The following is a 22,303-nucleotide window of genomic DNA, read 5'->3' on the forward strand; positions in this document are numbered from 1 at the left end:
ATTACACTGTACAGTGGTACCCAGGCGAATGATCCATGCCTAGCCTAGTGAAAAAAAAATCTATCTTTCCTAACAGTCCCTTTAATTAATGAAGGAAAAAGCCCGTGGTTGGACAAAGATCTCATCACTAAGAACTGGAAAGGCATTACAGCAACATTGTGTGCACTCAAATGCACTCCAACCCAGGAAATACGTAATGACATTTCTCAGCAGAGGGAACTATAAAACGGAGAAAGTTGGGGCCGGCCCCGTGGCCGAGCGGTTAAGTTCCCGCGCTGTGCTTCGGCAGCCCAGGGTTTCACGGGTTCGGATCCTGGGCGTGGACACGGCCCCACTCGTCAGGCCACAATGAGGTAGCGTCCCACATGCCACAACTGGAAGGACCCACAACTAAAAAGATATACAAATATATACTGGGGGGATTTCGGGATAAAAAGCAGGAAAAAAAAAGGAAGACCAGCAACAGTTGTTAGCTCAGGTGCCAATCTTTAAAAAGAAAGAGAGAGCTCATCCTCTCTGGAGCACTAAAGCATCACTGCCATCAGTGCTGCTAACAGCGTCACCAGCTGTCCCCAGAGTCAAGGAGGTCAGATAACGGAACTGTGCAGCTCGGCATGCTTCTCTCAAGCCTTCCGAGGAAATTCAGAAATAGATTTTGCATCCAAAAAGCTACCCTTAACCCAAATATTGTGGTACTCCTTCTTCATTATCTAACTCTTCTATTATCTTGGTCTCAGTGGCTTTATTGGCACTCCCTCAGATCCATCTTAGAAGTGGGCAAGATATAAATAAGAAAATACAACATTCAAGTTACGGAGACTGTACTCATTAGAATTGAGAAACACTACATTACTTTTGAGCTACAAAGAGGTATAGACGTACCAAAACACACTAGTGGAAAAGGGTGGATGAGATTTAAACCAAAGGCTAACAACACAGTATTAGGAATTTTGGGTCTCTTTCCAATCAACAAATATAATGCATTTACTTTACCTTAATTTCTATCCTTGCTCTGTGAGGAAAAAGCTGTCCAATCATAGAAAAGTCAGTTCCCACCATGCTGATGGCTAAAAAGAACATATCTGTTTCTGTAAAAATAAAAGATGTAGAGAGACTGAAGATTAATCTTCTCAATATTTCAGAGGGAAAAAAATTTACATAAGTATATATTTTGAGTTAAAAATAAATTTCACAGTAGTTGTTTTTAATTAAAGTCCGGTAAATCTTTAGTCACAGAAATGTTTATGTACATATACATAAACATATTTCAATTTCATTGTCAAGAAACTCTTGAATCTAAAAACATCTTCTTTAAACTTTTATGTAGAAACATGGTATAAAAAATTGGCATGCTCTTACCAAAGCAGTTAGAATAAAACAAAAAACCACATTCTGCCTATCTGGTCTCAAAGTGCCCTGAAAAAAACTGTCAGTCATAGCCAGCACAATGTTACTGTTATGTAAGCAACTAAGATATGCTAAGCAGTATGTGAAACAAAGTAACTAGAAAAATACACCAGAAACTGTTAATGGAAGTAACCTCGAGAGAACAGGATTGCAGAAGTCAGAGAAGAGACGCACAGTCTTTTTTTCACTCTATGTTACTCTGTTGTGTTTGAATTTTTTCCCAAAACAATTATTTTTATAATAAAAATAAGCAAAAATATGCAATAGGTATTATATACTTTTTTAACAGCATAAATTTTACCTTTTAGAAACTTTATTACACTATATTATCTGAGGTAAACATTATGAGCATTAGAAATATTGTTAATTTTTCATCAAAATGGTAACTGCTGTACAGGGATTTGACAGAGAGAAAAATTCCAGCCAAAATGACCATAATGCTAACTCCTAAGAAGATTTCTAAGAGGAAGTCAGAGACACAATCCCATGGCAGGGGCAGGGGGAGGTGCCAATACAATCAGGCAGAGAGGAAACAACATGGTGGTTTGCATCTTATTTACTTAGAGGAAACCTGGTTCAATTCAGAAACAGAAAATAACTCACTTCATTTCAAATAAATAATCTACACAAGTTAAAATAAAATTAGTTACCTTTATTTGACCATGGTTTAGAATAATAGTTTTTCCTAAAGCTGGAATATGTAGTCGTAGAACCACGCTCAAAGATAGGATCATTTTCCTCAACAACACAGGGACCTTTTGTCCTTAAAACTTCTACAGTTAAACTGAAAGAAACAGTTTTAAAGAGATTCACACTAAAGACAAGTAAGGAAACAAACAGTAAATGAGATTTGAATAGCTATATTTTGAAATTTACCATGACAGAGTGATATGAAAAGTATAATAATGTACATTGAAGGTATGCATATCTTCCAAGAATCCACTCATTTTCACTTAAAATGTGATTGCCAGGGAGTAAGAATAAATGCCAACCTTTTTTTCAAAATCCTTAATAGCAATATAAAATTCACAAAATATTTTTGGGCCATCTAAAACATCATTTGTTTTATGGTCTTCTGCATGTCTCCTATATTCAGTATACATACTATCTAATTGTTCTAGACCCAACAGGGGATACTGAGAAATACAAGCATTTTATATTTAAGTTTTACATTCCTGCAAAGCAATTTATTATGCTTTTAACTATTAAACGACCAGTAAAATTTATCATAAAATAATGGAAAACATCATGTAATAGCAATTCTTATTGACAGTATTACATTTATGTTTAATTATCATAGAATTTCTATGCTATAAAATTATTTTTTACTAATTAAACTGTCAGAAGACTTTCCATCCCTCTTTTTTATTTACTTACTATTTCATCTTCTTTTTTTAAAAATATACTTTGGAAAGACAACCAAATTCCACAATGCCAAATTTAAGAAATTTTAATGTTATAACTGAGAAATTAAGCCAAAAAGTGAATTAAAATATGTTAAACCTACCATTTCATTGCATTTTCATTAGTTATTACCAGACACAAAAATACAGTGTTAGTTAACAATATGCAAATTTGAATATTGACTTCAAGACTGAGTCAATCTTTAAAATCTATCCTCGGTGGAGGACAGCACGCAATTATTTCAATAGCTGGTCCCAATCACCAGTAAAGTTAGTAACCATGATGGTAGGTTAACACATGATAGGTCAATAGTACCATATTCTCAGACAATACACAGTATTAAAAAAATGGCTAAAAATTAAAACGAATCTAACCCACCTTTCTATTTACAACAACCATTATGCAAATATAAACATCAGAGTCTAAGCGACAATGACAGATACGGAAACTCAATCTCTCTCATTAGACAAAGCATGTTTGATCTCACCAAACCATAATCTTTTTTTTAACTTACCTTTCTTCATCCAAAATAATAGAACCATCTTCTGCCACTTTCACTCGAGGAACCAGCAATGGTCCTTCGTCCATCTCTTCCTCGACTTCATCCTCATCTTCAGCCTCAGGAGTACTCTTACTTTCTTGCCTGCCAAATGGAAAGACAGATTAATTCACATATGACAAGTGTTCCCTCAATACTATGAACTTCTGAAACAAATTCAACTTTCTAACTATTTGCAACTTTCCCTATAACCTAACTGAAAATACTATGTGATGTGTTGTTTATGACATGGCTATAAGATTTTCTCAAATATTATCTAGTAGCATTAAATAAGAAGGCTTTATTCTCTTTGAAAATAAAGAGAAACAAATGCTCATCTTTTCTATCTGAATAGAGTGTCAGAGGAAACCATCCAGGAATTATGAAATTAACAAAAATAACTCTTACAGTTACATAGCATTTGTTTCCAGATCATTTTATTAACTCTTCAGAATAACCCTTGAGGGTTAGAATTTTCACAATCATGTGAGGCTTGGAGAAGATAAATAACTTTTGCTCTAAATTTCACAACAGTAAGTCTTGACCGAAAAGCCAAATGTGGTTTTCCAAATAAAGATTCCAAATCCCATTTACTTTCCATTCAATTACATTATCTCCTTAAGCTTTTAGAACTCCTAAAGTTCTGCTTTAAAACAATGTGGATTCTAAGCAAAACAGTGATCATTACTTAATAATCCTTTAAGTAACAATCAGAAAAATCCCGATGTTTCTGCTAATTTTCCGCAATCCCTCATCTTGAATTACAAGGCTACAATAACTTCCTAAGAGGTCTCCTGGAGGAATTTCTTGGGAGTAAGCTAACATACGACAGTGCAACGTGGAAAGCGACAGCGAGTTTGTACAAAAAAAGATGGCTAGTGGCATCAAAACTGTACCCATTGCAGGACAGCAGACATGGAATGCTAAAGAAAGGAAAGATATACACACGCTTGCTGGGATAGACACAGAGGGGAACTACAATGATATACTAAAAACTTGGTTAACAACTGCTGCCTCCAGGGAGAAGAAGTGCACCAGACGGGAGAAAAACAGAGCTGGGAGACTTCTCAGGGTACTTTTGCTTCTTTTGAATTTTGTATCGTGGGACTAGCTTATTATTCTAAAATAAAACAAAACTCTTTTTAATCCTAAAAGCTTTAATTTAAAATCATAACATTGGCCATTTATACATGTAATGCACAAAGAGCGTGGTCTTTCATATTGATTTAAATCAGGCAGTAACTTTTATTCTTGTTAGTGACCCTATTTAAAAACTCCTATCACATGTATCTGACTATAACAGGAAGCATCATTTGATTCCATTTTTTTTTAAACGTACCCATAACAGAAGATATTCAAAAAAGAATGAGATGAGATGCTTACTCTCTTGTCTGGACTGGTGTCAACGATTTTTCAGTTTTCTTTTCTTGTTCCAGTGAAGAACTATTAAACACAAATAACAGAGTACTTTTTAATAAATAATTAATTTACATTTTACGATCTACCGTAACACTGCTATTAATGATGGTGTGGTCCAAGAGTCAATTGTTCAGTCAAAAACTTGTGTCATCAAGTATAGATAATTTGTTAGGCCCTAGCAGAGAATGATCTCTGCTGTGACTCCTCAGTGAAGGAAGGCTCCCAGTCCTGAGGCATGATGCAGCCTAGTGGCTTATCTCCAACTCCTAGATGTTGAATAGCTCAAAACCCAGGTTTCTGGCCCTTCTTTCAACTAGTCAAAGACCTGGCGAAGCTAAAAAAGGCTATAGTGAAAATGTGCCACTACTTCCACATCCACCTGCTAAACCACCACCACAACAATGAAATTTATCATAACTCTGCCTCCCCAGGCTAACCTGGATTAAAGCAGCTTTGTTCTTGGAGGATTAGTTAATAAATGACACTGTATTCAATCAGAAGGAAGAGCATAAAAATTAGATCACCCCTCTAAATCAGGTTATAGTGTACATGAAATAGAAACTGCCGTCTTGATTAGAGAAAAGCTGTCTAGTTGGTGTTACTACATCTTGGTACGATAACAAAGGAAAACTATTTTTAATCTCAGAGGTAAAGGGCATCATTCACCATCTCAAGAAAGCAGTTACTTGAAATAACCCTCTTTCGTGTTAAAGAATTCTATGTAAAAGGACATTCATATGTGCTATAAAGTTTGTCAACGTGCTTTTGGAAAACACGAAACTGTACTCTACAAGTGATACTTAAATCACTACATACTCAAAGAACTAAAACAGAAATAAAGTTTACTTACGTCATTGGATTGTTATCTGGCAGGTAATATATGAAGTCTCTCATAGTCATTTTTGAACGATCTGGTGGCCTCTGACTTTCATTTATGGCACACTTGTTTTTCCATTGCTTCTAGATACACAAACATACACACAGATCCACTTTTATTTTATAAATATAGCATTTCAGATGTACCATATTCCAATACAACTCACTGATGCAGTCAAGTGCTTGACTATCATTGCTATCACAATTATGCCTAATTTTAGGAAAAATTTCATAAACTGAATATTAAAAGGTTGCAACACATTAAAGAATTTTAAAAACTACCGTGACTGGGACTGGATAACAGCTCAACGTATAAAATCATGCTTACTGATGCCTTCTAACTACAATAGTTTACTTAAAATTTATAAATACATACTTTTGTTTACCTTGTACTGAATCGGAATTCTGTGTATTTTATAAAAACTCTTGAAGCAAATGTTTAATTTTTAATTTCCCAAAATAAATCTAATGAAGCAGATACTATAAAACATAGAACATTTTTACAGGCTTAGATTTTAGAGGATACGAATTCAAACCCTATATCCTCCACTGATGTTTGACACAATGCACATAACCTTTCTGAGTTTGTTTCTTCCTGTGTAAAACAGTGATATCTACTTCACACAGTTGAGAGAATTAAAGAGATAATGAATATAAAGCACCAAGCTAAGTGCCTTCCTCTTAATTAAAAAAAAAAGAGCATTCCATAATTACTTATAAGAGCTGCCATCTGTGGGGCCTTACTATTTGCCAGACACTACTCCAAAGGTGTTTTACGTGTATTAGCTCGTCTAATCTTCACAACCCTCCAATGAGGTAGATATTAGCATTGGTCCTATTTTACAGACAAGGAAGTAGACCTAGAAGGATTAATTAAATTTCCCAAGGTTACACTGTAAGGGACGAATCTAAGATTCAAACCTTAAGTGTCTAACTCCAGACCTTGCGTGTTTCACTACTGCTACACTGCCCTCTCAGAAAAATAATCAATCTTCGAGATTACAAAGAACACAGACTCTACTATACACATACATGAAAATTCTTCCCATTTATAATTTTCCATATTGTCAATTTAGAAAACATTACCAAATCATCTGTTCAACTGTACTTGTCTTAATTCAAATGATATAATTCATGTCACTCAGACATCCTCATGAAAAATCTGACTGAAGGTTTATTTTATAAATAAGCTTGTGTGTTTGTGCGTGTGCACATGTTGTGTATAAAACTTCTATTTCTGGCCTGCACCAAAAATAATGAAAGACATAGTTGAATAAAATATATAAAAATTAATATCATGGGAAAAATTGCTTATTAACTCCACAGTGATTCTTAATCATCCTGTTAACAAAACAGAACATTCTATTAACATAATGGATGTTACTCAGTTTTGTCCCCTTCAAAATGATACAGATGCTTATTTTTCCTCCCAATGATGCTTGACTAACATAAAAACAGAAATCTAGCAGGCAACATCAAAATTCTGATTTTTCTCCCTTACCTTCTCTTTTCTCAATTCTTCTTTCAACATTTCTCTCAGTTTCTGGGCTTTATATATTCGATATCTGTCTGAGCATGGCTGTTTCTCCTTTGCTGGGACAGGGTCTGGCTGTGGAGCTTCTTTATTAACTGGAGATAAGGGGTGAGGTTCTGAAGGAACGCTGACACTAGGCTTAACCAGAGTAGGGGTACGTGATACTCGCTTTTTTCTCTGTGAAACAGTAGAGGAAGATTTACCGGATTCTTCAACAACATTCTCACCATCAGGCTTTTCATCACTGTTAAATTTAAAAAAGAGAAACAAAGGCACCAGAGATCTTCTTTTAAATATTCTAGTTTTGAAAATCAGTCTGGTAAAAATCTAAAACAGTAAAGTCTCACTACTAAAAAATCAATGACTTTAGAAATATAATTATGACAGAAGTTGCAATAAAAACTTTGTTTAGCAAATCTTTTTAACAGATACGTAAACTCTAACGGAGACTGTTGATCTTCTTTTCCAACTTCAAGTCCCTAAGCACATTAGAACACATAATTTTCCCTAAGCACGTTAGAACAGATAATTTTCCCTAAGCACATTAGAACACATAATTTTCCCTAAGCACATTAGAACACATAATTTTATGCTCATGCCAGGTCCCCCAAAACCTCCCGCCCCCCCAAAAAAAACCTAAGATACAAAACAAAGCTTAATTAGCCTAATTTGATGACTAGGTAACTGAGAGTTGTGGTTTTTTTCAATTACGTTTATAATCCACACTGACATCCCCCTGAACTGATCTAAATTATCGGCATTTTACTTTAATCATCAACCTGAGATCAGTCAAACCAAACATAGAGAACTTCAAACATTTGTACTGCAGTATTTGAGGATACACATTTAGCTACATTAAACAAACAGAATTCTGTTTCAGGAAGAAATCACTTATCTTTCGTCAGGTATCACTCTATTTATACAGCTATCAAACTCTTCACTCAAAAACGTACTCAGGGGGCCTGGCCCAGTGGCGCAGCGGTTAAGTGCACACGTTCCGCTTCAGCACCCGGGGTTCACTGGTTTGGATCCCGGGGGTGGACACAGCACTGCTTATCAAGCCATGCTGTGGTAGGCGTCCCACATATAAAGTAGAGGAAGATGGGCACGGATGTTAGTTCAGGGCCAGGCTTCCTCAGCAAAAAGAGGAGGACTGGCAGCAAATGTTAGCTCAGGGCTGATCTTCCTCAAAAAAAAAAAAAGTACTCAGTCACTCCAAATTACGCATTAGATATAGTTCAGATTGGATATAAATATTTCAGGAATGGCCTGAAAGCAAATTAAGTCAAGAAGAGAGGAGGTATGAGTCAAGAATTAAAAAGCGTCCTTTTTTCATGTTATGATTAGTTTTATAGAAAAGCCGAAAATGCCTATAGAATAACCTTTCCAAAAAGTCTCCAATTTAAATTCTTATCTCAGCCCTTATACGATACATACACCATTTGCATTTCACCCAGTTATGCTGAATGCATAAGAAGAGAACATACACCTCGTAGATTTTTACAACTAGCAAAGACTCACAAAAAGGAAAAAGAAAACACATGATAAAAAACAAGATTTACTCCCTAAATGTCAACTCTAAGAAAAAAATTAAATATTCTTGAGCTTAATTAAATGTCTCAACACTACAGACTCTGAGTAACTTATTAAACGACCAACCACACATTCATATGTAGTTAACAGGATCTCTGTGAACTTTACTAATTTAATGGTGACTGGTATTTGTATCCCCATTTTGGGGAGAAATGTTGAAACAAATTTATACAAGGAACTTGCACATTACTAAGCATCACTAAGCTAGCAAAATAACACCCTATACCCACCACCTGTTCAGGCCAACAGAGGAAGTTGAGCCAAAAAGAAAGAAACGAAAATTTCACCTCCCTGTCAGAGCATAAACAGAATTGATATCATCTCACTCTCATTTAATAGGGTTGGTTTTTATTGGTTTCCTCACCTACATAGTATAGAAAGGGGCCATTATTAGCCCGACATGTCTTTACTTTGCTCCATCACCTACAAACAAATAACTTTTCGTAGGCAACTTCTCTGCCATATCCTATGCAACACAGTTTACGTCAGTTATATCTAATCTCCACAACAACTCTCCAAAGGAGGTAATACTATCCCCATTTTACAGACAGGCAAATTCCGCCTGGGTAAAGTCTACTAAACTGTTAAGTAAAAGACTCCTTGATCCAAACGTGGAACACGACACGTGCTGTTCTGTACAGGAAACATGGTCACCATAGTTAAAGGGCACGCCTCAAATGACGGCAAGTAACCAGAGCTCCTCCGCATTGACTTAAATCAGCAGATCCAAAGCAACAATAGTCTACTTTTAAAAATAAACGCTTTTAAGTCTTTTTTAAAAACTATTCACCGCCACAAAGGAGTCCCGAAGAACGAGGGTACCCTAAATTCTCTGAGGAACAGTACCACGTGCGGCTATCTTCACTTCAATGAAGACTGTTACACCGGGCTTCCTCCCACCGAAGAGCTGGTGCCCTCCCCGAGAACCCACAGACCGGAACAGAATCCACCTCTGCCACACCCTGTGGCCCGAGGGACAAACCGCAGCTTGGAGCGGGTCCGTCGGGTCTCCACTGGAAGCTGAGAGCGCGCGAGGGAGGGTGCCTCCCATCAAGTTCACCAGCTCAGCGTCCCGGTGACAGGCGCGGAGGTGGGGCAGGTGCAACGCCGCCCTCTGCAAGCTTACCTGCTCCTGGGAGCCTTTTCTGGGGGCTGCGCTCCCCCGAGACCCGCCGGGGGCGCAGCCGTGGACTCCGCGGGCTTCGGGCCCGAGGCCGCGGCAGGCTCCGGCGGCCGGGCAGCCTCCCGTCCCCGCTGGGGAGCGGGCGCGGCGGGGGCCCTGGGGGCGGCCCCGGGCCTGACGTTCGGCTTCACGCTGAGCCGTGCCCTTCGGAACATGGCGGAGCCCGGGGGCCCGGCGGCCCCACGGCCGCTCTCAGCCCCGAGCCCCGGCCGCCGCCCCGCGAGCGGGTTAGGAACGGCGCCCTTCCCACAGAGCCACGCCACCAGCCCGGCGGGCAGCTACGGCAGCTCCACGCCCCCGCCGCCTCTTCCTCATGACCCTGCTGCGCGAAGAGCCAAGCTCGCCGACACCTCGCTCCCCGCCCTCTCAGGGCGCGGGACTGATCGCGTCACCAGCCAGCGCCGCGGAGTGACGTAAGACGCACAGCGCCCGGCGCCATGGTAACTGTCAACCTGCGGAGCCCCGGATGCCTGGGAAGCGGAAATTGAGGCGCGGGGCGGGGTGCTGTCCCTCTCCGCGCGCCCTTGGGAGTGGTCGCAAAGAGGGGCCGGGGTCAGCCCTCGGCCCAAAGCCTTACGGGACCAGGAAGATGCTGGCCGACTTTGTTCCCCAGCACATGCCCAGGCCTTAGAAAGCCTGCGTTGAGTAGAAGGCGGATTAGAGATGCAGGTGTGGAGAATCTGGCGCTAGTTACCTCCTAGGAAGGGAGCTGGGTTTCTGGGGAACATGTCGGGGAGGAAGACCATTCACTGTATGTCCGGGTGTACCTTTTGATGTGAATGTATCACCTGCTCAAAAATTATTATAATCAAACTTTTAAATTAATGTAAGCGTTCTTAATCTGCTTCAGGAAGTAGCAGTACAGCAATAAACAAGGCGCTCTGGGCTAGGGAGGAAAAAATACAACAAACAAATGAACGAGATAATTTAAGAATGTATGCCATGAAATGCCATGAAAGAAATGTAAAGGGTGATATGACAGAGATTAACGGGAGGCTGGCTTACTTTAGGTGGGGTGGTTAGGGAAGGCCTCTGGTGAGAGGAAAAATGGCCAGACATGACGTTAGGGACACGCTCCACAGAGTATGGTGTGTTTGAACCTGTAATACAAATCCCCTGACTCATGGCAACACAAAGGCCTGACTTCCTTCTTGGAAGGAGAAAAGGATTCCACAAGAACATCCTGCTACATTAATAGCAAAATGTCAAAGGAATAAAATCCTGAACTGACTGAACAGACTGCTAGGTCATCCACAGGGAGAAAGAGAAGAGAGGCAAGTGTTTTTGAGAATAGGAAGGCAGGGCTGACAGCACAGAAGGGAGAAGAGATCCCTCTAAGACTTAAGAAAATAGAGATGTGTGGGTTCTGTAGGCTCCCTCCAGGACTCTGGGGAAGGAGGACCTCAGAGACACCTAAGGAAGCCAAGAACTCAACAGAGAAACCCCTGCTGAAGATGTCTCAGGAATCTTGGAGCCACTGCCAGGACCACATAGCATTGGACAGCATAATCTGGTATAAACTGAAGACCCAAGGCCTTTCCCCAAATGTTCTGTTCCACCTAAGAGTCTAGGGCATTCCCACAATTCTGTATGTAAAGAAGTCAATAATGACTAAGATTTAATTTCCCATTAGTAAAGGGCTGGAAATGGAGACAGATTTAATTTTATTAAATATAAGGTCATAAAATATTTATTACATACCCAAGTTTGTGGAGTAAATTCTTAATGGCATCACAGTAATTTTAAAAGTCTGCGGTTTTCTCTGGCAGACACACTTAACATTTCTAGTGTACACAGTGTACATCATGCACATCCCTACAACTAAAAACTATATTTTCAGCAGCAAAGAAAAATCTCAGACTGTAAATGAAGACCACATACAGAAACAAGTCTACCACTTACCTTCCAATTCCAAATTTCGTCCCTCCCCTCCTCCTTAGTTGAGCTCTTTCTCTCTTCAAAGAGCCTGGCCAGAGAGTCAATCTTTTCCCCCTGTCCAGGTTACTCCAGAAGAAGTTGGCTAAGTGGAAACAGACACCTGGCCCATAAACTGTAGCGAGGAGGAGGGCTGGGGCGAGGGGAGAGTGACAAGCATGCAAGGCCATCTGAAGTTGGAAGAATAGTGAAAATGACAAATGCTGGCACTTAGTAGTTCACATATATTAATTCAATTAATTTAGGAGGTACAATTAATCAGAGGCACAATTACCTCCCAGTTTTTCTGGTAAGGAAGCTTTAGTGCAATGAAGTGACGTGCCCAAGTTCAGACAGCTACGCATTGGTAGAGCTGGGCCTTCAACCCAGACGTTCCATCTTGAGAGCCCTGTGTCTTCCCCACTTTCTCCTACCTTCTCTAAAATAGGCGATTTGTATAGGGTAAAATAAAAGTTGTCAAAGCTTGGTCATATATACTTCGGGGTCCATTATAGTATTTTCTGTACTTTTGTATATGTTTGAAATCTTCCAAAATAAAAGCCTTAAAAGAAATAAGGTAATTTTACAGTGTTCAGACTAACTCCAAAGATTTCTCAGTCTTTAATAATTAACGGAATAGATGAAGAAAGTATCAACGAAATGAACCATCAAGCATCTTTACACATCTACTTCTGGCAGTGGCAGGTGCTCCACAGTCTTTACACAGGTTCTCAAGTGTGGAAATAAATGAAAAACACCTTAACTAAACTGGAGTATGGAAGGCCTGCAGGGGCAGCGCTCACCCCCATCACAGGTCGTCGATTACTCCTACCGGGAAGATACAAAGGCACCTTCCACAGCAAGTACAGATAGATTGACGAGGAGGGAAGATTTCTCTTCCCAGGGGCAACAGCCCAGCCAATGAGAAACGCCGCAGCTCAGCCAATGAGAAGCTGTTGCTGCTCTGAACTGTTACTTTCAACCAATGGACTTTCCTTTAGGACAGCCCCGCCTTCCCCTTTTTCTCTATGAAAGCAGCTCCCAGGTTATATCCTCCGGTCTTGCGGCTGGTGCTCCAGAAGGTGAGCTTCTTGCGTTGTCGTCGTTTGGGCTATTCTTGCATAAACTCGTTTTAAGCCTTTTCAAGCTAACACAGGTTATGCGGGCTGTTCCGACAGCGTGCTGACTGCATCCCCGGCCATCCCCTCTCCGTGTCACAACCCAAGCACAGCCACCCCCACAACTCCTCAGGCCTGTGCCCGCGACAGGCCCTGGGATAAGACGGGAGGAGTCCGAGGTGGACTTGCATGTCCACTCTGCGGCCCTGCCTGTTAGGTCGGTCGCTCTGGTCTCAACTCCCCTTCTTGCAAAGGACAACCACGAGCTCCCCTTGCAGGGCGAGGCGAGAAAAGGAAGGAATGTGTGCAAAGGCCTTCGCAGAGTTAGCCCTCCATCTGTCCTGACCCTTCCTCCCCTTCCCGCCTCTGCAAGGGGATGAAGTAAGCAAGCCACCATTCTCCCTCGGAAGGTTAGACATTGCACCGTTTACTGTCGGTCCCCAAAAGTGGGAGCGGTGACGCCCACACGGGTCTCACACACCCGACCCCCTTTCCAGCAGAGGGCCCCGGGCCCAGACCACTCCGGAACTGCGGACCCGGCTCCGCCTCCCTGCCTGCACATCCGCCCGGCTGCGCACCGCACCCCGCCACGCAGGCTGGGGTCCTCGGGCCCGGGGATGGGGTCGGTGGTTGCTCATGGGTCCGGCGGGGCGGGGATCCCGCCTGCCGTCGCAGAGGGAGGGGGCCGGTGGGCTGTGGTCCCGCCGCCGTCAAGGGCCAGCTGGCACGGCGAGGAATGCTTCCCCGGAGGGGAGCTGTGGGGACAGAGCCCTGGGGGCGGGGGTGCTGGTCTGGACGTGGTCGGAGCTGTACCTAGAATCCTAAAGCCCCTCGAGGATGGGGCTCCGACGCAGTGTGCCACCTAGCTCTGTCGTTGGCCCTCGCAGGTCACGTTTCACAAGCGTCTGCATTTGCTCTCTCGGCGGTGGAAGTGTGGTCCTGTGTATCGTCTCTCTCTCCACCCACACCCTCTAAGCCAGAAGTTGTTTTGGAATTCTGGCCCGTGGAGTCAGACGATTTAAGAGAGCTGGTATTTAAGCCCCGCCGGCGCCCCCCCCCCTCCCCCCACCCCCGTGACTTCGTGGTTAAGTTTGTGCGCTCCGCTTCAGCATCCCTCGGTTTGGAGATTCTAATCCCGGCGCCGACATACAGACTGTTCATCGTGCCATGCTGTGGCAGCATCCCACGTATAAAATAGAGGAAGATTAGCACAGATGTTAGCTCAGTGCCAATCTTCCTCAGTCAAAAAAAAAAAAGAGAGAGAGAGAGAGACCGGTATGATAATACTTTTTTTTTTCAAAGATTGGCACCTAAGCTAACATCTGTTGCCAATCTTTTTTCTTCTTCTTCTTCCTCTTCCTCTTCCTCTTCTTCTTCTTCTCCCCAAAGCCCCCCAGTACATAGTTTTATATTCTAGTTATGAGTGCCTCTGGTTGTGCTATGTGGGACTCTGCCTCAGCATGGCATGATGAATGGTACCATGTCCACGCACAAGATCCCAACTGCAGAGCCATGGGCCACTGAAGTGGAGCACACAAACTTAACCACCCAGCTGCCGGGCAGGCCCCTGATAATACTTTTAAGACCTTAAGTGTTTACCTTTAAGCTTCCTTCTTGTCACCAGTTGTGCACCATTCAGTGTAGTACTCTGCTGGCTTATCTATTAAAAAGCAAACTTCAGATACGTTTAAATAAGAGCCTATAATGGAATTATTGACAATGTTGGAGATGGGAAAAGAGCATGACTTTCTTTTTGTAGGAGGAAATCAAGGGGAACTTGCCCACCAGAAAAAGATGAAGAAATCCCAGGAAATTAACAAGGGAAAAAGAAAAGAGGATAGCTTGACCGCTCTGAGGCAGCAGAGGTGAGTGACAGTTCTCAAGGCACTGGTGTTCATTTGGAGAATGGAAAACATTCTCTAAATCCCTGGTAAACTAGGCCTAACCCGCAGAAAGGGGTAACAGTTGAGTGTCTGTGCCAGGCATACTAAAACTATATGGGGGAGTCATTATCCCAACACATGGATGGTGAGTTTAAACTCTGGCTATAATTTGTCTTGCAAAGAATCTCATGCAACCCCAACAACCGTAAGAACTTCATTTAGCAAAATAATTGAACATCTCCCATATGCAAGGCACTGTTAAGTGCCAGGGCTACAGCATTTTCAAAGCAAAAGTCCTACCCAAACTGGTCTGGATGACAGGTGACTCAATTATAATGATGACTGTTCTGAAGGAGACACAAAAAATTACATTAAGTATATTTCTGAAGATCCATTGGGTTGGAGAGAATGCAAGTGCACAGCCTTGATGTGTAACTATATTTGACAAATAATACAAAATTGCTACTGAAATACCCTGAGACTGCAGCTTTTTTTTTTTTTTTTTTTTTGCTTTTTCTCCACAAATTCCCCCAGTACATAGTTATATATTTTAGTTGTAGGTGCTTCTAGTTGTGGTATGTGGGATGCCACCTCAGCATGGCCTGACAAGCGGTGCCACGTCCGCGCCCAGGATCTGAACTGGCAAAACCCTGGGCCGCCAAAGTGGAGCACGCAAACTTAACCACTCGGACTGCAGCTTAAGTGAAAAAAAAAAAATTCCTGTTTCTAAAAGAATTGACCAGCGTTTAATTTTATTCTAAAATCAAATTTTGTCCATGTGGAACTTGGAGGTCAGGTGAATAATTGAGTACATGCTCCAGCGGGCTTCTCCGTGGTCCTCAAGCCTGGCTGCACATTAGAACCTCGTGGGAAACTCATGTCCCCTCAGCCTGTGCTCTACACCGAGTCCTGATTTAATTGGTCTGGGGTTGGGCATTAAAAGGTGCTCCAAGTAAATTTTATTGTACTTAAGTTAAATCTGACTTTTAAAAAAAAGCTCCCCAGGTGATTCTGATGTGCAGCCAGAGTTAAGAATCGCTGTTTACTGAGGTTGAAGCCCTTTGAGCGTCACACTTTTTTCTGTGACATTTATTATGAAAGTGATAAGCTGTGCCTCAAATTTCTGTTCACTCAAATTTCTGTTGACTCACATTGGAGTAAAAGTGAACATGGTACAGATCAGTGACTCTGACATAGTATTTTTATTGGAGAACCTAGTCTAGCTTGGCTCAGTAATAGCCACTGTTTAATGAGTACACACTTATAAAGCTCTGTGCCAGATGCTCCAAATGTGTTATCCCTATTCATCACAGCCCTGAAAAGTGGTGTTAGCCCCAGTGCGTGGAATAGGAAACTGAGGCTCTGACTTCAGTGGCACGCTAAGGTCATGCAGCAAGCACAGCAGAGCTTGGTTTCAAACAGAAAAGTAACTATCCCTCTTCTTTTTCACCATACCTCATTTCTTGTAGCTATCTTGTTTTTCCTTCCTTATCCCTTGGTTTTGCTATCGGATTTGCAGAAATGTGTCACTGTCGTGGACAAAGCTACTCATCCTGAATCAAAATCTGAGACTACATATATGCGATAACAACGTCGGAAAGAGCCTGGCCTTTGAAATTGGGCAAACCTTGGTTTTTATGTGATTTGGGGAAAATTATTTAGCTCTAAGCCTTTATTTTTTTTTAATCTGAAACATGAGGATTATAACTCAGAGTTTCTGTGGGACTTAATCCAGAGGCAGTGAAGTGCCTGGCCTATAGTCGGTGTTGAGTACCTAGCCATTTAATATATCATTAAAAATGTGGGTCTCGTGGAGCATCTAGCCCAGGTCGTCTGGTTGTAGTTCACGGTTAATATGGCACGTGGAGGTTCAGCCAGAGACACAGACCGTTAAGAGAATGCCCTGAATATTCTGCTTTTCTTTAGTGTAATCCGTTCTTAATCACTAGCTATTGGGGTTTTTGGCTTGTAAGAAAGTGAACTGCTTCATAACATCTGTGTCCTGACCCTCGGCACCAGTTAGGATGTTCAGGAGACTACTTAAATGCCCCCCTTTCAAGAGAAAACTTAGAGTGAATTAACTTTGTTGAGAATCAAGAGTAATTGTCATTATTTCTACATATAGCTGCCTAACATCAGGCGCTTTTATATGCATATATGTATTCATAGCCATTCCTCAGAAAGCCCTGATGTGCGTTGCTCTGATTTTGAAAAGGCTTTGAGGTTGTTTGCCTGAGGTCATGATAACCGTGGAGCTGGTATTCAAAATAAAATCTGAATTTCCATTCTTTGCCTTCCCATTCTGCCACCATCCATGAAAACGGAAAGACATGAACGTTTATGTCTTCTTTTAAATTGTCCTCTAATCTTCTGAATGGGTCGTGTATAGAAAACAAGTGAAAACATAAAATCAGTTTTTCTGTGCAACTTACAGCTTTCCCCCCCATTATAGGGTCTCTGAAATCATGCAACAAAAGCAGAAGGAAGCTAATGAGAAGAAGTCTATGCAGACAAGGGAAAAATGATGACTATTTGGAAAAGCTGGGTGCTACTGCCACCTGGGTCTCTCATAAGCTCTATGATCAAGATCCTATAGAGTGAATAGTCCTTACATATGTTATATCTTTATAAAACTATTTTAAATTTTACCTTTCACCCTGACTTAGTGTGATATTTCAGAACCGTTCTTCAAAGAATAAAACATCAACCATGCATCTGACATATTGATGAACATTTATCAGCAGTGAGCATTTATATATTAAAGAGATAATGTGATCAGATAATAGGATGTCTTATGTAAATCTAGAATCTTTGTTAAAGTAGATCTTTAAAGTCAACTGTATTGTCAAATAGAATTTACGATACATTAATCTAATTTTGCTTTGTGATCAACTGGTTGCCTTGAGGAATTTACGATAGATAGTACAAACCGCCTGCAATAGTGACTAAATGAACGGAAACTAAGTGACGTCTCAGTAAAAGCGCTACTTACAGCTTTAAAGTTTCTTGGAATAAGTGCCTTTTTTTTAACAGACAGTTTTTTAGAGTAGAATTAAGTCCACAACAAAATTGAGGTTTCCTGTATACCCCCTGCCCCCACTCCTGCACAACCTCCCCCTTTATGACATCCCCTCCAGAACAGAGGGTTTGTGTAATTGACGGACCTGCACTGGCATGTCATCACCGCCCGAAGTGCAGCCTTTACATTAGGATTCTTCAGAACTTGGACTCTTCAGAAACTTGTGACTTAACAATGGTTGTAAATTTAGAAATACGCTAACCAAGAGAAACTAAGGCTTGGGACCTTGTTCTGTTCTGAAGTAAATATGCATAATTATTGCAAAGAGAGTAAAAATGCCATTGAAGTAGTACATAAGAGAAAGTATTATGCAAATACTTGAGTTTTCACATCATGCAATTCGACAGATTTTTACTGATCGTCGAATATGTCTGCCACTATGCGAATGGACAGATCGCCCAATATCTCAGTGAAGGTTCTAGTAATCTCGTGATAGGTCACCTGCCAAGGGTACCACCCATCAATAGGATGGAATCCTAAGTGACTCTGATCCTAAATAAGGCAAACATGAAGGTTTTTAGCCTGAGTTTTTATCTTCCTATGAGCACAGATTTTTAATCAAAGTAAAGCTTTGTCCTATTTCTTAGGTTAACTTCAGTCTTCAAAACTTTATATGATGGTAGTCACAAGGGCAATAGGATTACAACAGCTTAAGTTACATTCTAATAAAAATGATAATGGAGAAGTCTGATTGTATCATAAAGATTCTTGATGGGTGTGATTCCTGTAATTCTTTTTTTTAGTTACTGTTGTGTTGTTTTGTTTTTTCTATGCTTTTTTTTGGTGAGGAAGACTGGCCCTGGACCAACATCTGTTGCCAATCTCTTTTTTTTCTCACCAAAGCCCCAATACATACTTGTATATCCTACTTGTAAGTTATTCTAGTTCTTCTCTGTGGGATGCTGCCACAGCATGGCTTGATGAACAGTGTGTAGGTCCACGCCTAGGATCCAAACCAGGAAACCCCAGGCTGCTGAAGTGGAGCACATAAACTTAACCACTCAGTCACAGGGCCAGCCCCAATTTCTGTAATTCTGTCTCCAGAATTTCTACACAGGGTGATAAACCATGAGTCCAAAGAACTTTTTATGCTTTAAACCATAAATTTGCCTTTTTTTAAAATGAATAGTTTCCATGTTTAAGATAGCCTGTATAGTGCAACAACTTTGGACTTTTTAAAAGGTAAACAGTTTTTATAAATCTAGGGAAAACTGCAGTTTCCAAAAAACATAGATATTAGGATAAGGAAGATTTCCAGATTGTAATCAATCATTCAGACAAATCCAAAACTGAACATTCTTGATTAATTTTTTATGGCACTTGCTTTAATGAATTCATTGTTAAGATAGTTTGATTTTTAATTTCAATATGACCAGACATTTCCTTAAGGCAGACAGAAAAGTTATCTGAGAGGAAGAAAATTAAGTGTAATTGCTGTAATATATTGACACATTAGTTTCTTTTCATGTATATTTAAGCAAGATAACTAAAATTGCTAATCTTCTAAAGAGGGAAACAGGTCAATTATAAGATATTAAGGGAAAATAAGGTGAATAATTGTAATCAGTCAGTAAAGTTAATTCATGAACTAACTTTAGTTAAGCTATTTCTTTTAGGGGGCCGGCCCGGCGGTACAGCGGTTAAGTGCACACGTTCTGCTTCCGTGGCCCGGGGTTCGCTGGTCCGGATCCCAGGTGTGGACATGGCACCGCTTGGCAAGCCATGCTGTGGTAGGCGTCCCACACATAAAGTAGAGGAAGATGGGCACAGATGTAAGCTCAGGGCCAGTCTTCCTCAGCAAAAAGAGGAAGGTTGGCAGCAGATGTCAGCTCAGGGCTAATCTTCCCCCCAAAAAAAAAAAAAAAAAAAAGATATTTCTTTTGGCTTGTTGTCAAAGCAAGATAAAGGGCGGCCCCCTGGCCCAGTGGTTAAGTTCACACACTCCACCTTGGTGCCCCAAGGTTTCGCTAGTTTGGATCCTGGGCATGGACACGGCACTGCTCATCAGGCCATGCTGAGGCGGCATCCCACATAGCACAACCCGAAGGACCTGCAACTAGAATATACAACTATGTACTGGGGGGCTTTGAGAAAAAGAAGAAGAAAAAAAAAAAGAGGAAAATTGGCAACAGACGTTAGCCCAGGGCCAATCTTAAAAAAAAAAAAAAAAAAGGAAGTTATAATTATTTAGATGAAGTAGTACCAACTTTACAGTGTAATTTGGAAAATGCCAAACTCCCTGGAACCTCCTTGAAGACATTAAAAATACTATCTTGCGTCAGCCTTAAGAGGAGGTAGCATATTATCACTAGCCATCTTCGTAAGTCCTGCTGAAAATGAGAGGGAGCAGCTCCTGCTGCCCGGGGGCTGCACCGAGGTCAGGTTCCTCAGTTACTGGATTCCTCTTGAATGCCTTGTCTAGTAGTTGCCCATGAAAGAAATTGTTACCTATTATCAAACTGTAGCCTGTTTTTGAAAAATAAGGCTAAAGGGAATATTAATTACTGACATCATTTTCCTAACTTTTTGAAAATATTTTTTTCCCATGTTTTTATAGATGGGAAGAGTTTGCCCGCTTCTAGAAAGTGACGATCCTTTTTGCATAGTATTTTCAAGTTCCACCTTGTGAAGAGAGCTTTTCTGTTTAAGGCAGGTGTCCTATTACTGCTGTTAGCTTAGAGTCGACAATCTGTTTCAAAACTATTGAACTTTAAAAAGCATATCCCTCACGATGTACATGTCTATCAGACTATCACGGTGTACACCTTAAATATAGACGGTTTTTATTTGTCAATCATACCTCAATAAAGCTGGGGAGAAAAACATATCCCTCAAGTGAAAGCCTGATATAAAATTGACTTCGACAGTCAGATTATGAGATCTGTACGTTTTACCATCTGTCAGGGCTTTAGCAGTGATATAAAACTAAGCAGGGAGCATGTCCACTTCTTTAGGAAAATTACTAATTGCCTTTGATGATGAGGACCTCTAAAAAATCACCAAAATTCAATTGAAAAGTTGAATTATTTTATGAAATTGTCAATCATAATTTTTTATTAGATCAAAACTGAGTAAGAGCATTTACTAAACTGCCTTCTACAACTCTATCTGCTAAAGTACTTGCTACATAGTAATCACATGTTAGAATCTATTGTCTTCACAGATGGCCGAGTCATGAAAATATCACTGAGAAAAGAACGACTCTAAGCGTGTCAAATGCACTTGCTATAAATTCCAGAAAGATTTAAAACTTAGTGCAGGCTGTTCCTTACAACTCTGCTTCTTAGAAACAAACAAAAGCCTTCTATATAGCACTAATTAGCTAAAACATTAAGAGTTCACAGGTAGCCTACTGTAGGACCATTTGCCTGGGAAAATTGAGATTTTTAAATTTGATTGTAACACAAGTTGTATAGAAGTCTTTTCCATGCCGCACACTGCTTGTGCTCCGTCGTCACGTGGACGTGGCTTTGCTGTCTGGTGTATCGGGATGGCAACATTTCCTCACAGTATCATTTGGTGGAAACTTGCTGCACACTTGTGAGTTTACAAGAAATTGCCAACCAACCTGTCTGTAAGCAAGACACAATCCTATTAAAAACTTCCCTTTTACAACTATATCCTGCATGACAAAGTCTTCCCTCAGGGATTTTTTCGGGAGGAGTTAAAGGCTCATTTGGCCTTGTGCCACGCAAGGTGACTGTTAGGGTGGCACAGAAATTGACATTTAATATAGAGTTATGTGTTTTGATGTACGCTTGAAGAAATATAAACACATCAAATCTGTGATTTCAGAGTATATTGGAATTTTTGGTTGAGAACAGAATCATGAATTATATTATTAATAAGCACGACAACTACAAGAAAGGAACAGAGGCTCCAGAGTCTAAGGAAAAGGTCAAGACTCAAGGCTTTGGAAAAGTCAAGAGTTGGAATGGCTCCAGGTACCGTGAGAGACGATGTTTTCCTCAGTGCTGCTATCAAGCTGAGATTCCGACAACACTTTCAGTCTGTGTGTCGCGCAGAGCGCCTCCAGATGGACTTGTTTGGGTTACGTGCCCACCCCTCAGCTGGAGGAAGCATGTCGCCGAAGTTGATGGTATAACCAAGAGCGTATTCAGTGAGGAGAAGGTGGTCCCCCAAACAAATCTGTGGGTCTCTTGCCAGAAGGAAGGGAGAATGGATGCTGGGCAGACTAAAACTAAATTGAGAGTCCAATACTCTTACTGCAAGACTAAGATGAAATTTTAAAAATACAGATAGATGATATGGCAAATCACGAAGGTGGTAAGCGAATGTCTAAGGTGTGAGAAATAATGATGAAGCTTATACCATTCTTATCTCCACCAGCTGTC

At 40.9% G+C, this 22,303-nt stretch overlaps 2 protein-coding genes across 6 annotated transcripts in view; one reads left to right on the forward strand and one right to left on the reverse strand.

Moving 5' to 3' along the window:
- The window catches only part of BDP1 (B double prime 1, subunit of RNA polymerase III transcription initiation factor IIIB), an 80,031-nt gene extending 69,265 nt beyond the window's left edge, over nucleotides 1-10,766 (reverse strand). For all 5 annotated transcript variants that reach the window (XR_011425273.1, XR_011425272.1, XR_011425271.1 and 2 more), the window contains exons 1-7: nucleotides 9,898-10,766; nucleotides 7,146-7,422; nucleotides 5,619-5,728; nucleotides 4,733-4,792; nucleotides 3,326-3,454; nucleotides 2,058-2,191; nucleotides 994-1,088 (exon numbers count right to left, since the gene is read on the reverse strand). Coding sequence is in view for 2 of the 5 variants with exons in the window: in XM_070233541.1 (XP_070089642.1) it covers nucleotides 994-1,088; nucleotides 2,058-2,191; nucleotides 3,326-3,454; nucleotides 4,733-4,792; nucleotides 5,619-5,728; nucleotides 7,146-7,422; nucleotides 9,898-10,109 (1,017 nt within the window). In the remaining 3 variants the exon portion in view is untranslated. The remainder of the gene's footprint in view (nucleotides 1-993; nucleotides 1,089-2,057; nucleotides 2,192-3,325; nucleotides 3,455-4,732; nucleotides 4,793-5,618; nucleotides 5,729-7,145; nucleotides 7,423-9,897) is intronic.
- Nucleotides 10,767-12,829: 2,063 nt separating this feature from the next.
- Nucleotides 12,830-17,512, forward strand: LOC138917386 (small EDRK-rich factor 1-like). Its single transcript, XM_070233542.1, has 3 exons — nucleotides 12,830-12,950; nucleotides 14,746-14,851; nucleotides 17,322-17,512. The coding sequence occupies exons 1-3, from the start codon at nucleotides 12,854-12,856 to the stop codon at nucleotides 17,392-17,394; spliced, it is 276 nt and encodes a 91-aa protein (XP_070089643.1). The 5' UTR covers nucleotides 12,830-12,853; the 3' UTR covers nucleotides 17,395-17,512.
- The last annotated feature ends 4,791 nt before the right edge of the window (nucleotides 17,513-22,303 follow it).

Source organism: Equus caballus, chromosome 14, assembly GCF_041296265.1.
Source record: "Equus caballus isolate H_3958 breed thoroughbred chromosome 14, TB-T2T, whole genome shotgun sequence".
Taxonomy (NCBI): domain Eukaryota; kingdom Metazoa; phylum Chordata; class Mammalia; order Perissodactyla; family Equidae; genus Equus; species Equus caballus.

What these genes read in the sequence shown, in the direction of transcription:
- LOC138917386 (XM_070233542.1), top strand. Translation starts at nt 12,854, where the DNA reads ATGGACTTTCCTTTAGGACAGCCCCGCCTTCCCCTTTTTCTCTATGAA. An exon ending in TGCGGCTGGTGCTCCAGAAG is followed by an intron (nt 12,951 to 14,745) that starts GTGAGCTTCTTG and finishes TTCTTTTTGTAG; the next exon opens with GAGGAAATCAAGGGGAACTT. An exon ending in ACCGCTCTGAGGCAGCAGAG is followed by an intron (nt 14,852 to 17,321) that starts GTGAGTGACAGT and finishes CCCCCATTATAG; the next exon opens with GGTCTCTGAAATCATGCAAC.